The 15,371-nt window shown below is 43.4% G+C and overlaps 1 protein-coding gene across 12 annotated transcripts in view; it reads left to right on the forward strand.

The window, feature by feature from the left end:
• The window catches only part of ANKS1B (ankyrin repeat and sterile alpha motif domain containing 1B), a 736,839-nt gene that overhangs the window by 648,185 nt on the left and 73,283 nt on the right, over positions 1-15,371 (forward strand). For all 12 annotated transcript variants that reach the window (XM_043545507.1, XM_043545504.1, XM_043545515.1 and 9 more), the window contains 2 exons: positions 7,817-7,924; positions 13,217-13,396. In XM_043545507.1, the coding sequence (XP_043401442.1) occupies positions 7,817-7,924; positions 13,217-13,396 (288 nt within the window). The remainder of the gene's footprint in view (positions 1-7,816; positions 7,925-13,216; positions 13,397-15,371) is intronic.

Below are 15,371 nucleotides of genomic sequence, written 5' to 3' on the forward strand. Positions count from 1 at the left end.
CCATGATAAAAAAATGAAACTAATAATTTTCAGTTGGAACATTAAAGATCATCAGTTACAAGCAGAAAATCAGTATTATTATTTTTATATAGAACTCAATAACAGGAAGCACTTACAATCTAATATATTTTCTTAAGACACATCTGATCCTGCCACTGAAGTAAATGAGAATTTTGAAATCAGGTTGATGGCAGGATGAGGCTCAGAGTGTAAATCGAAGATTTTCTATTTAAGTCAATGACCAAACTCCCAGTAACTTGAGTGCTACAGGATAATGCTTAAATAAATAAACATAAGATGCCTGAATCTGATCTTGCATTACACCGGTTTTACAACAGTGTAACTCAATTGGCTTCAGTGGATGTATTTCTGATTTACACCAGCACAGATGAAACCAGAATCAGGACCCATAATTCCAGATACTTAAAGAAGACATAAGCCCATCAGAACCCTTACTTGCAGAACTGCATTCTGAGTTATATTTGAGCCTTATTTTTCCAGGTAGATTATTTATCTCACTTCTTCATGACTGACTTATAGAAACAGAATTTATTAGACAACCATCTGTCTTTGTGGAATGTTGTTGTCACCAAGACAACTTGACAACTGTTTCAAAATGGTTAATATATACAGTAGAATAATGACACATACCCTGTATCATTTATAAGCCAGTCTCTCACCAGCTTGATGTACATGGAAGTAGTGACTTCTGTTGAAACAACGGCAGCCAGAAATATTGTCGTCTTGTGTCCAGCTATGTTGCAACAGCTCTTTTACCTCAAGATGACAGCAGACCGGTGTATTCCTTTTTTGAAGGCATTCATGGTGCGTGCACACCAAGGAGCCTTCTAATGCATTAAGCATGCAGACGATCTGCTGATGTTTTGGGGTAAGGGCCGTGTTTAAGATGGGGAAGAATAAGGAACTAGCCACTCTACAGTACTATCCCCTGCAGGCTGGCTGGATTCCTGGGTAAAAAGGTGGCTAGGAGTTAGCACAGCATGGAGCTGTATGAATTTGCATTGTCTATGGCTGTTTCTGAGGAGCTGCAGGAGCACTCAGCTGATGGCAGCTTGGCACCTACAAGGCCATGATTGATTCTCAATGCCACCATAGTTCTAAGAGGAAGAGGGCCAGCAGAATAGCGTGGAGGGGCAGGTGTCCATTGCAGACAACTCCCGCTTCCATGGATCTAGCAGGTCCCCTCTTCACCAATTCCTAGGATCCCTGGGGTTGAGACACCTCACTCCATGCAAACCCTCGGGGCCTCAGACCACATGCCCTTGAGGAAGGAATGCTTAACAAGAAACTTTGCAAAGTGAACATCTGTTTTTCCCTGTGTCTCTACCACCCTGCAGCAAGTTTCTCAGCAGGACGGAGCAGTGAGGCCCAGTGTAATTGTATCAGTGTTGCAGGTTACATAAATATGTACAGTAACTGTTAAAAGTTTAACGGTTCAGCCATATTTATTTGTCACTAAAATGGAAATGATTTACCCCGTGTAATGGATACCCACTTTCAGCCCACGGCAAAGTTTTTTGGGTAAATTATAGATCAGGAAAGATGGACGTGTGCACTAGTGGGACTGCTGTACTTCAGTTTCTTACCATTTTTCCCGAGGAAAGACTCTGCTGTGTTATTACTACTGCCTTGTCAGATCCTGTTATGACATGAATCCTGTGCTCCAGTGTTTTAAAATGTATTTTAAAAAAACACAGTGGAGGAATATAAATGCTTTAAATTTTAAAAATGTAAAATATATTTTAATACTTTAAGTGCATAAAGTTCCACTATGTATATGGGGTTATCACACTCATTCAGAAACTGCTACATCTCAATGCTCTAATGGCTTACAAAGATGACTCAGGTTTGCCACGAGCAATTGCAACCAAACGTGGTTTTAACTATATTTGAAAATAGATCCAAATACAAATTACTGTACAAGTCCCAGTGTGAACAAGGCCTGAGTTTCAGGGTTTGGCCGATCGTTTTCTATACAGCTCCAGTACTGTGGTAGAATGTTGTAACACAGTTTGTATCCATACTTAATATGATTTCATACCATAGGATGATCATATCTGGAAAATGATCTAGATATTTGCTTGGGGGTTCATTTATGACAGGAGCTCTGCTAATTTATGGATGATTAAATTTTCCAAATCTTTATAATACCCATCACTCAGCTGAGTAAGAGCATCTGCAGAGGAGAATTTGGGGAGGAATCATTTCTACAGGCCTTCAACTACAAAACTGATTCCCTGGGTGTGGGTGTGGATTGAAATCCAATTCATTTTTACATTTCCTGGTCTCCTTTTTAGACCCTCATGACTCCACACTGGCTGATTCTTGTTCCCTGAATTCTTTCTTTTCACAAGAATCGTAGCCTTACGTATGCATTTCTAAAGCACCCGTTGCTGCAGTATATGGGGGCTCTGGACACTTAATTCTGGTGGTGTTTGGTATTATCCAACCAGGGGCCACGCTGTGGCGGGTGGGGGAAAGTGGTGATACTCAATTTACTATCTGCACACTATCCCAGAAAGCTTATGGTTTCACCTAAAGTGATCAGCAATAAAATAGTTAACAGTGTTGAATTTCAATTAACATTTTAGATGTTTACCTGCAGGCTCAGGAAGACAGCACCTGATTGGTTCATATTTACAAGGTTTCCTTCGCAACCCTAAGGCCTTAGAAACATTTTTTAATTAATGAAGCTTAAATACTGGAGGAACTGATTATGCCACTCGTAAAATGTTAGTGCTATTCTGAGCTCTGTTTACTTTCTTGTACTGCTCCCAGCTCAATGGCATCGAGGTGCTGTTGCCTCCTAACTGAGTCAGTCTCCAGCCTTCTTCCACAGCCATGGCTGTTAGTACTGCTGCCTTGCCTGTTCCAAACCACCCCAAAACAAAGTCAACACGCTAGCTGGAATAAAAAACCCATCCCCTTTCTGGGGTGTGGATTTGTTAATAAAGAAATTAAAAGTAACATAGTATTCCGTTCAAGCCCTCTCCCGAGGATTGAATGCTCTTAGGATTTCTAATTCAGGACTGCCCAGCCCAGACCCTACCTCACTGTCTCTAGAGAAATGCTCCCACCTATCTTAGATCTGCCTGGGGTAAGGAGCTACCTGCCTCAGTGACTCAGCAGAACCCACTTATCCCTTTTCCAGCAGGATCAATACCTGCTAACAAGGTCAGGTGCTTCAGGCACACTGACAGCCCTATTAAACTGTTCTTACATAATATTCACCAGAGCTCATAATTTTTCAGGATTTGTTTTCTTGAATTCTGTTAGCCTTTATAGTTCCCCCCCCCCCAAAAAAAAAATTATTGTGTAAGTTTATGCCAACCTTAGCAGACATAGCTTTTCCTTTTCCAGCATCTGTATGTATGTAGTCACTAGGGAGTTATCAGGATACACGTGTGTGTGTGTGTGTGTGTGTTTTCATATCTGTCAGCTAAATCAAAAATCCAAATGCAAAATGTTGCAGTCATATTTTGTGAATTTGTAATATTCTCCAGTGGAATGAATGGAGAATATGGAGACATAAATATAATATTACTTCATCTCTGTGCCTACATTTTTCTTTTGACAAATGACTTGCTCCACTCTTCTTGTAATTCTATTACACCACCAAGTATAAGCAAACTCACTACAATGGAAGTTATACTTAATCCAAAAATGTGATATGGGCTTTCACTCTTTTGTGGCATGTATCATGTTTGTCGGCAAAGTGAGAGGCATATCACACACGTGCTTTTTTGTCTCTGATACGAAATTTAGCCTTACGCTACTGTAGCGGTGTCATGACACAATCTATATGATTTACCACCGCCAAACTGCAAAAACTCGTTTCACTGCCATGTAGGAAATATGCTACAATCTTTACTGCATAATGCTAAATTGCATAACAATTATATGGATGCTATTAATTGACTGTAGAATTCAGTATTTGTTCAGTGTTATTTGTTAAGTATATCAGTGTTAACCTGATTTTGAAAATACTGGTGGGGCACTAGATGGCTGGGTGCACCAAGTAAGTGAGAGTCTCTTATGGCCTTTTGGTATGAAACATTAGGATACATGTAATATTATGCTGCCCTAGGCCTCATTCCCTTTACATGCTATTGACCCATATTTCTGATATTTGACATTTTTGCTAAATATTGTCAGGGATAATCTATCACAGAACAATTTTTGAGATTATCTGTTGAACTCTCTTCTTATAACTCAGATGTATAAGGGCTTCAGATAATGACATTTCCTATTGGGAAGATGATCAATGAACATCCAGGTAAGACAATTATGAGGGAGCCATTGTGCATTTTGAGACCAAAACCAAAGCATCTTTCATTAACAAAGTGGTTAGTCCCTGATCTGTGATTAGGTTTTCCTATTGGCCAAATATGAAATGTTTCTGTAAGGCGCATCTTCAAACCCTTCCACATCCAGATTCACAGTAAGATCCACTTTTCATGAAAGAACAAAATGTGATACAGGTTGTGTGGTGTTCCTAGTATTCTGAGATCGGTGCAGTTTTCAGATTAAGCCCACTCTTTTCAAAAGAGCTTAATCAATTGGAGACCCACCTCCAGAGCCCTGACCTGCAAAGTTCCAGGGACTCATTTCTCTTCTGTCATGGTGTTCATCAGTTGCATGAAGCCGCAGGAAGAGTAAGTGACACTCAAGTCATCCCTGCTCTGATTTATTAATTAGCGATCTTGCTAATGCTTCTTAGCCATCAGTTTCACTAGTCATGGAGGGAGAGGCAATTTCTCAGATTGCTAGGGCCAAGCCCATGTAAAGCTTTGAATATCGAGACAGAGACTTTGAACTGGCCTCTTCATTCAACTGGGAGTCAGCAAAGAGACCGGAGCACTGGAGTTATGTGTTCAGAGTGACCTGTTGTGTTAAACAAATGATCTGCTACCTTTTTGTACCAATGGGAGCATTTGGGGATGTTTTGGCGTCATTCCTAGATATGAAATGTAGTGATCAAACATGAAGATCATGAATGTGTGTGTTGCTTTGGCAAGGACTGATGTGATGTGATGGGGCCCAATCTTCAAGCAACTAACAAGTATAAGATGGGCTTTTTTTCCTGCCATTGATAATTGGGCATTCAAAGCTCATGTTCAATGTGTGATCCACTATAACCCCCAGATCCCTTTTAGCCATAGTACTGCCTAGCCAGTTATTTTGTAGTTGTTCATTTGCTTTTTTTCACCCCAAGTGTAGTATTTTGCACTTGTTTTTATTGAATTTCATCTTGTTGATTTCAGACCAATTCTCCAATTTGTCAAGATTGTTTTGATTTCTAATCCTGTCCTCCAAAGTACTAGGAACCCCTCCCAGTTTGTCATCATCAACAAATTTTATAAGCATACTCTTCACTCTGTTGTTCAAGTCATTAATGAAAATACTGAATAGTATCAGACCGAGAAGAACCTTTGTAGATACGCCCTCCCAGTTTGACAGTGAACCATTGATAGCTACTCTTTGAGTAAAAAGAAAAGGAGTACTTGTGGCACCTTAGAGACTAACCAATTTATTTGAGCATGAGCTTTCGTGAGCTACAGCTCACTTCATCGGATGATGATCTTTCAACCAGTTGTGCACCCATCTTATGGTAATTTCATCTAGACCTACTTTTCCCTCATTTGCCTTTGAGAAAATCATGTGGGATTGTGTCAAAAGGCTTACTAAAATCAACATATATCCCATCTACAGCTTCCCCCCACATCCATTAGGCCTGAAAGGAAATTAGGTTGGTTAGGCATGAGTTCTTGACAAATCCGTGTTGGTTATTACTTATCATACCATTATCCTCTAGATGCTTACAAATTGATTATTAAATAATTTGTTCCAGTGTCTTTCCAGGTATTGAAGTTAGGCTGATTGATCTATAGTTCCCTGGGTCCTCTTTGTTCTCCTTTTTAAAGATAGGTTCTATGTTTGCCCTTCTGTGATCCTCTGGACCTCACCCATCTTGGTGCTGTTTACATTTGATGTAAAGTGGATGCAGACTTTAGTGTCTCCTGTATACTGCTGGCATTTCAGCCTGTGTTGTCTCACTGACTTTCCTAATGTCTTCCTATATATCTTGAATAATATGAAGATAACAAGCTTGTGGGACTCTTCAGGGGGGCCTGCTGTGGAGGAACAGCTACTCACAATGATCCTCAGGGTTCAATCTGAACAGAAAGCCCTGGTTTTGTGGTGGTTCCGGTGACCTCTTTAGCTGCAGGCAACCAGACTGTTAGATGCTCAACAATATGAAATAGCACAGACAGGACCAGCAGGGTGAGTGTGAATGCAGCTCCCCTATTTGTGGACAGGAGGAGGTCAACTACCAAAGCAACAATAGATGTCTCTGTACTGTGCCCTGTTCTGACACCAGATTGAGTCAGATCTAAGATATTGGTTGCTGAAAGGTTGCTGACTTCTTGATCAGGTTGTTTAGAAAAGGGACGCTAGAGACCAGGCAGTAGTTTGGGAGGTCACTAGTGTCGAAGAATGGTTTCTCAATACTGTCTGGGCCATTGCCTGTTTTAGTGTGAAAGAGAAATCCCCTGCATCCATGTCAGTGTTGACAGTCTCTATTAGTAGTGGCCCCACAATGGAAGGTGATGTGTTCAGGAAGAAAGGAAGCAATTTGAAGCCTGGAAGGATTCTACAAAGGTGTGATTTTGCCATTTTTATGATTATGACAGAGCAGAAGTTGGATCTCTGCCTCCTAGCTCATTGGCATAGATTTGTAGAAATTCTTTGTATCAGACTTTATTTTCTGCCACTGATGCTCAGGTTTTCTGCCTTGTCCTTACACCTCCCCTCCACCTCATATTTCCAACAACTGCGGGGGGAGGGGGGGGAGGAGGTGAGGGAGAGAGCTTGCTTTGATGCTAGAGCATCAGTAGAAGTAGTTAGGGAGTTGTAGTGACACAGTAATTATTCAACTCTTGATCAGCTATCATTTTTTATAAATTAAAATTATAAATTTTTATAAATTGGAATTTGGCAAGTCCAAACATTTTTGGTCAGTCCACTGGGGGTAATTGTTTGTTGTCTTGCTATGGAGAGAGGTTTTATTTCTGTCTAGAGGAGGACGGGGTCTGACCAGGATTGGCGGGAATCAAATCTGTGTTTCTTTGGTGCACACCGTGCCTGAGAGTGTTGCTGACTCTGTGTGTGGAGGCTGAGATTGCTTCTGAGAATCCTATGGTGGAGAGTTATAGAAGTACCAGCTTTTCTATTTGCTGTTCACTTCCTCCCTCTCTCATTTCTTTCCTCTCCCCTTTTCCTCTAACCATTAGTCTGGCCACTCTTCACTCTTCTAGCACCACTATTCCTCCATTTCAGTTGCTCCCTTTATTCTCCATTGCTCACTCTTGTCTGCATTCCTACATTTTTTGCCCCAGTCTTTTCTTACTGGTTTTTTTTCCCCCCCTTTTTTCTGGTACTACTGTTCCATCTGGAATTCAATCTGGAATTCTCTCTCCCGCCACTTTGATTTTGCTCTTCTCCCTACTCTGCTGCTCTGCCTGTCTTTGCGTTCCTTAACTGTACCTGCTTTTCTTTTCCCCCCATTCTATATCATTCTCGCCTCCTTTTACTCTGCATCCTCCTCTCTGACCTGTAACCCGCTCTGCTAATCTTTGTACACCTTCCACTGCTCGCTCGCTCTTTCTTTCTACTTGACCAATGCAGAGTACTTACCTGTTAAGAAGTTTATAGAAAAGGTGTTTGTTTCTGACTGGTTCTTTGTTTAATGATTTTAATGAATGTTCTTATCTGAGCTTTTATTATTTTTCAGGTTTTAAAAATCAGCTTGGTTGGCCACAGGAAACGTATTTTGGCATCTCTGGGAGATAGGCTTCACGAAGACCCTCCTCAGAAACCACCAAGGTCAATAACCCTCAGGGTAAGTTTCTAGCAAATTTGGTATCTTGTAAAGTCAGCAATCATTTTATAAAAATCCTATTTAAAAAGAAAACTGAAAGCAAAAAGAATTGTCACTTAGTAGCTAAGCATATAGAATGAGTTTTATCACTTTCCTTTTTGTTTGCTGCTCTGTAGTGCAAGTCTCTGCTTTAGTTACACAGAGCTAACTGAAATCAGTGAGATAAACATGTAGAGATATCAAGGTGTTTCTGGGTATCTAAAGTTACTTGTCTTACTCAGTTTCCATTAATAACCCCACTCCTGCAAGCCTGGTCATGGTACCTCTTGGGATTTTCCACATTCACTGATTTTTATATCCCTCCCATTGCAATAAATTCACTAGATTTCTAATCCCAGAAATTTTGCTTTCTTGGTATCTATTATCCGTATTACGTTATGGTCTGGGGACCCTGTCTTTACTATGTTGTGTTCAAGGTAGTTCATGCTTATTAGCACCTTTTACTATGACATTTTCATTCAGTTCTTCCCTGTTTGAGTAGATTTGATTTGAGTATTTCCATGTGACTGCTCCTCTGATTGGAATTTCATTCTGGAATGGATTTCCAGTTGTCAGGCGCATAATGTGCTCCCTAGTTGTATTTCCTGGTGTTGGGAGGAGAAGGTAAAGCTAGAGTGGGAACTGCTGCTGCCTTTTATAATCTTATTTTAACAGAAAATTATCGATTCTGTGACCTCCCTGTTTTTACCGTCTTAGTGTCAAACGCTATATACAAATGCTTAGATTTAGAAATCTATAACCTGTTTTTTAATATTGTACTAGCAAAAGTACCTTTCAGTTCATGATGTCCTGCCCTAGAGAATTGCTCAAAATAGGGTATTTTTAGTTACATTTTATATCTTGGTTTGTTGTGTGAATGGTCTCCTGGCACACTGCAAGTGCTAAAATAAAAAAGAAATGGCCAATGCTGAAAGTAGCACACACTCACTCAGGGGTTTCGATGTATTGGACTTGAAAACTATTTCTATACATGGTGATGTTCCTCTTCTGCTGGTGGAAAAGCTTTCACATCCTATGTTACTAGCAGCATTGTACGTTCTCTGTACAGTGAAAAGTACACTAGATCTCCTCCTCATGTAATCAGGATGAGGAAAAATATTTCACTGCCCAACAGCTAGAATTACTAATGGAGACAGTAACTAAATATTATTCATCACTTTATGTACAGTTGTCTTCACTGGGAGTCCTAAAGGAAAGGACATGAGTTTGGATTAAGATCCTCTACTCCTTCAATAGCTGAGATACTGTACCATAGAAATACTCAAACGAAAACATAAGGGAGTGTTACCTTATAATATGCACTAATGATTTTATTTCAAGCTGAAGAATAGTTTGGATACAGTGAAATGTATATCTGCTTCTGTAGGAAGATCTGTTTGTGTCTAGCACATTGAAAGAACCATTTTTTGGTGTGAAGATTGTTCCTAAAAGGATGCCAATATAAGTCTTAGCTGGGCTAATAGCCTCATACCACCACTTCAGTTTTTCTAGTTCCTACAGTAGCTTTAAACATTATTTTTTTAATGAAGAAAACATTGGTAAATATTAAAGCAAAAGTAACAAAGATACAGTATGAAATGCGGAGATTGATCACTCTTATCTATGAGCAGAAACCTTCCATTGGAAGAGCAACCAACCACATTAGACCACCCCAGGCCTCCTTACTCTCCTCCTGGTCTCTCAGCAGCTTGAAATAGGATGCCTTAGTGCGGTCCACAATCTAGTTTGGCTCTGTGGAAAACTGAACCAAGAATCCACTTTAATTACTCCTCTAAAACAATAAGAAGTAGGTTTTCTTCCCTGCGCCAGAGCAGCCGTTTGTATCTCGGCATTGTTGTACGGTACCTTCAGGCCCATTGTTGTTTAATGTTAAATACTTATATTATAGTTATGCTTCATACACATAAACTGGCACATTCCCTGCTCCAAATAACTTAATCTAAGAAAATTATCTTTATCTTCTCCTGGCACTGTTTCCTGGTGCATGTGATAACTGGGCCATCTGCTCAACACCTGGTCAGAAACCAGACTGTTCCTGATAGTGGGGTTCATCTGTAACTGTATCTCCTGGTCACCCCAGATCTGGACAAGCACTCTTGTGAACCTCAGGCCAGCTTAAGGTATCCTTGCACAAAAGCTTCTTTTGAGACGTGATTCAAAAGCAGCTTGGGAAGCTAACACTGAAATTTGACGATTGCACAGAAGTGGATGCTGGCAAAAAGAGGTACACACATGGAGACCGAAGGTGTGCTGCCCAGTTGTGCAGGTGAGGGCTTCTGGAGAACTTGACTCTACAGCAGAGTCCAGAAAATTGATCAGAGTCCACTTAAGAAGTGACTAGTGCATTGTGGGACAGATGTGGGAGGAAGAATTGATCCAGTGCAGTTGCTATGCTAGTGTTTGCAGTCCCTACTAGTACAGCACCCGTGCAGATTGTCGTGGTGGTAGAGAGCATGCTGTTAGCTTTCCTACTAGCAAGTGGAACTTCGCTGGTAGTACGAACACCTGAACACTAATGTTTGCAATGTTGTGTTGTTGGATGTACGAGAAGGTTGCAACTCCCAAATTACCCCAGTGTCCTAGACAAGGCCACCGTGTCCTGCATCTGTTACAAACAGTTTGGCTAGATACTAATACACTGATGTTTTCTGGAGCCCTGGGAGTTGTAATCTATGTTCTGTTTCTCTCTCTAATATCCCCATATCAACTGTATTCTGCAGGGCCATTACAAATTGTAAGTAAAGTATGTATCTTATATCTCTGTACACTCATGTTCTCTCCCAACAAGGGGAGACATTGCTGGAGTACAAACCACGTGGCTTCTCCCAAGTGGTGGTATATTGCCCCTTACAAATAGTTAAGGCATCAATTGTGTGTTTAGCTGGACCCTGCAAGGGCTGGCATGTAGCTGTATCTTCCCAGCAGCAACTCTGGGAGAGGACTTGGCTCAGAGTTGGGAAATGGGGATGTAATTTTCTACCAGCCTATACCAGTAGCAGATTACTTCCCCTTCTGTGCTGCTCATTCGCCACGCATCTCCATCAACTTCCAGCTACACAGGAGGAATCGTGTCTCCATGGAGCCTGCTCACAAACTGGTGGTGTGGGGAGGCTGTGAGGAAAATAAGGGTGCATTACTGCCCTCTACAAGTTGTGTAGGGCAAGTCACAATCTAATACAGGGATCGGCAACCTTTCAGAAGTGGTGTGCCGAATCTTCATTTATTCACTTTAATTTAAGGTTTCACGTACCAGTAATACATTTTAACATTTTTTAGAAGGTCTCTCTCTATAAGTCTATATATTATATAACTAAACTATTGTCGTATGCAAAGTAAACAAGGTTTTCAAAATGTTTAAGAAGCTTCATTTAAAATTAAATTAAAATGCTGATCTTACACCGCCGACCTGCTCAGCCCGCTGCCAGCCTGGGGTTCCGTTCACCTAGGCCGGCAGCGGGCTGAGTGGGGCCTGCGGCCGGGACCCCGGCTGGCAAGGGGCCGGCAGCCAGAACCCCAGACCGGCAGTGGGCTGAGCGGGGCCAGTGGCTGGGACCCCAGACTGGCAGTGGGCTGAGCAGCTCAGCCCGCTGCTGCTTAGCCCGCTGCCTGTCTGGGGTTCCGTCCGCCGGCTCCGGCCAGCCAGGGTCCCGGCTGCCAGCCCCGCTCAGCCCGCTGCCGGTCTGGGATCCTGGCCCTGCCCATATAGAGTAGGTACCTACCTTCTCCCTGGTTCTAGCCCATTCTCTTCCTCTCTCTCTGCACTGAGCTGAGGGTGGGAGTGCACTGAGCACAGGGCTGGGGGTGAAGGAGCAGGCTGGGGGTTGGGGTGTAGGGTCAGGCCAGGAGCTACAATGAGGGAGGGGCTCAGGGTTGGGGCAGGAGGTTTGGGGGTGGAGTGCTTACCTGGGCAGCTCCCATTTGGTGCGAAGCGTGCAGGTGGGAATGGGGGGGGGGTGCAGGAGCTCCCGTTTGGTTCTCAGGGTGGGGGTAGGAATGTGGGGGGTGCAAGAGTCAGGACATGGGGTGTGGGGGGAGCTGAGTATGTGTGGTGGGTGCAGGAGTCAGGGCAGAGGGCTGGGGGCATGTGAGGGGGTGCAGGAGTCAGGGCAAGAGGTGTGGAGGGGGCTGGGTATGTGTGGGGGGTGCTGGAGTCAGGGCTGGGGTCGGGGGGGTATAGGGGTCAGGGCAGAGGGCTGGGTGTGTGAGGGGGTGCAGGGGTCAGGGCAGAGGGCTGGGGTGGGGGAGGTGCAGGGGTCGGGGCAGAGGGCTGGGGTGTGGGGGGGTGCAAGGGTCAGGGCAGAGGGCTGGGGTGTGGGAGGGTGCAGGGATCAGAGCAGAGGGCTGGGGGTGTGTGGGAGGTGTACGGATCAGGGCAGAGGGCTGGGGGTGTGTGGGGGGTGTACGGATCAGGGCAGAGGGCTGGACGGGTGTGAGGGGGGTGTAGGGGTCAGGGCAGAGGGCTGGGGGTGTGGGGGGGTGCAGGGGTCGGGGCAGAGGGCTGGGGTGTGTGGGGGGTGTAGGGATCAGGGCAGAGGGCTGGGCGGGTGTGAGGGGGGTGTAGGGGTCAGGGCAGAGGGCTGGGGGTGTAGGCTGGGGTCATGGGGGTGCTCCCAGCCCCTTGCCCTGGGCAGCTCATGGCAAGAGGCTGGCGGGGATATGCCCTGATTCCACCCCCCCTTCCCCAAGGCCCCGTCCCCACCTCTTCTCCGCCTCTTCCACGCAGCGAGCGCGCTGCGGCTCCACTTCTGCCCCTCCCCCGCAAGGGCCATCAGCTGATCGGTGGCAGGGAGGGAGAGGAGGAGGTTGGGCAGGAACCCAGCACGCTGGGGGAAGAGGTCCGGGAGGGGGAGCTTGCCTGCCCTGCAGCAGCAGCCGGCAGGACCAAGCTTCTTCACCCTGCCCCGGCGGGGGGGCAGAGAAGAATGGGCCAGAGTGGGCAGGATTTTTAATGGCACGCTGCTGCCTGCCGGGGTCCCGGCCTGGGTTCAGCAGCGGGCTGAGCGGGGCTGGTGGCTGGGACCCGGCAGGCAGCAGCGTGCCATTAAAAATCGGCTCGCGTGCCGTCTTTGGCCCGCGTGCCATAGGTTGCCGACCCCTGATCTAATATAAAATAACATTCATTCATTATAAATTCTTTCTTCAGGAAATGCTCCTACATTTTGTATTGACAATAGTTCAAATATAGTTTTAAACAGGTTGCTTGAAGACATAAAAATGGTATTATACCATGCTACATTTTCCATTTCTATCCAGGAACCCAGCGGTAACCATACTCCTCCTCAGTTGTCTCCCTCACTTAGCCAAAGCACTTACACTACCGGTGGCTCCCTAGACGTTCCTCACATTATCATGCAGGGGGATGCGAGGAGAAGAAGAAATGAAAACTATTTTGAAGATATTCCCCGGTCAAAACTGGAGAGGCAGATGGCACAGGTAAGGTTAAAAAGCTGTCCTCATGCTGTTGATCAAAGAATTAAACCTAGTCATTGTTGCATATTCAGATATTGGGGCCAGATCCAAATCAGCAAATGCAGTATCCGTTTTTGTTGTTTTTTAGTTTCAAAGCAGCGTTTGCAAGGGTTAAGAATCCTAAACTAGATTAGTTTGTGCACATATATATATCATATTTTCAAAAGTGTGTGCATGTAATTCATTTAAGACTCTTAGGGCCAGATTTTTAAATATATTTAGATGCCCCTAAATATAGGTAAATGCCTATGTGCATTTGAAAATCCCAGTAGGTGCCTGTTTGCATCTTTACGCATCTAAATACCCTTAAAAATGAAGCTCACAATCTTGCAACGAGTTAATCTTATGAATGAGTCTTTTGCAGGATCAGGACCTACATTTTTAAACTCATAGTAGTGAACTAATTTTTTTTAAAGAAAGAAATACATAGTAGCAAGGAAAGAAATTCTAGAAAACAACTTTATAGAGAAATAAGTTAGAATAGGACATAGAAAAAGATTGGGGATTGTTTATACTTCCTTCCAGGAGGCCAAGATATTGACTGACTAGCCTTAAACAAGTAATTGGTAGGCCCTTGCTCAAGAAGTCATCACTTGATGTTAAAGGCATTCCTGTCCAGCTTGAAAGTTTCCCTTCATGGGGAAACTTAATGTAGATTTTCTGATACCAGCCCAGGTGCTGCTGACATGCCTGTGGGATCTGGCAGAGCTGAATAGGGTTTTTTTTGCTGACTCTATCCCATCCTTGTTGACGGGTCTTAGAGCAGAGTTTAGGTGTAGCTCCTGCTCCCCGAGAGTCCTCTTATAAGCGGTTCCTTGCGGTTCCATTCTATTGCCCTGCCTGTTCTATACAGACAGATGTACAAGCTCCTGAGAGGAAACTCCATTTTAGGCTGTGTTTTCATCAGTATTCAGAAGACATTAGTTTCACCTCTCCTTTTCATGAGAAGGTGCCAATTCGTAGCACTGGCTGAGAGAGCGACCCATGTAAAAATGAGCTGGCAGAACCTCACTATAGAAAAGACAAACGTGATACAGGTTTGAAGAGAAACTAATGAGCGGTGTGACTGCTTCCAGTACTGAGTGTGCCCATCATTTTCCAAGGAAGTTTGTATTCTTGGGGTTTATTTGGACATTCTTAAAAGGTTTGTAATTTATTTATATAATGACTTACGTGCCCATCACTGTAGCACTAAATGCATCTCAACATTAAATCAAACTGTCCACAAAAGACAGCATAAATCAGCCCCCTTCCTGTACTCCTTCAACCAACCAGAGATAATGTAGTGATGATTTTAAATCAAGCATATGCTTGACCAAAAAGATGGGTCTTGTACCATTCTAAAGGTCAGTAAAGTTAAGCTATCAGCAAAAGTGCCTCAGGATGATCTCTGCTGTTCTTTGTGCATAGGGAGAAAGATACCACGTCCTAAATCATGTAATGCTTTGCAGTGTAGATCAAAAATAAAACTTGGAATTGCACCCAAAAACAGATGGGAAGCCAGTGCAGTTCATGGAGCACATTTGTAACGTGAACAGTTCACTTCACTAAGCAGGCAGGCTGCTACATTCTGCTCTGTGTGAAGCTTCCAAGTAGTCTTCAAGCATAGCCCAAAGTAGAGCGCATTTCAGTACTTCAACCTTAAAGTGGCAAAGACTGTGCAAATAACTGTGTTATGGTCTACATGATAGAGAAAAGGCTGCAATCTCTTTGTTAAATGCGTGTAGAGAAAAAGCAATTAAAAATGCAAATGAAAAATGAAACCCATATGCTACCTGGGAATCCAAGAGCAGTTGATGAATTCCATTTGTTAAGGCAGACATTTATAGGAAAGTGAAATTAGATTTTTTTTTCAAAGAAAAACTTAAACTTGGCTGTTCTATAATTTTATCCTACTGAATTAGGGCTCTCATTCTAATCCAGAAACAGAGCTGGGAAA

Source organism: Chelonia mydas, chromosome 1 (assembly GCF_015237465.2).
Source record: "Chelonia mydas isolate rCheMyd1 chromosome 1, rCheMyd1.pri.v2, whole genome shotgun sequence".
Taxonomy (NCBI): Eukaryota; Metazoa; Chordata; order Testudines; family Cheloniidae; genus Chelonia; species Chelonia mydas.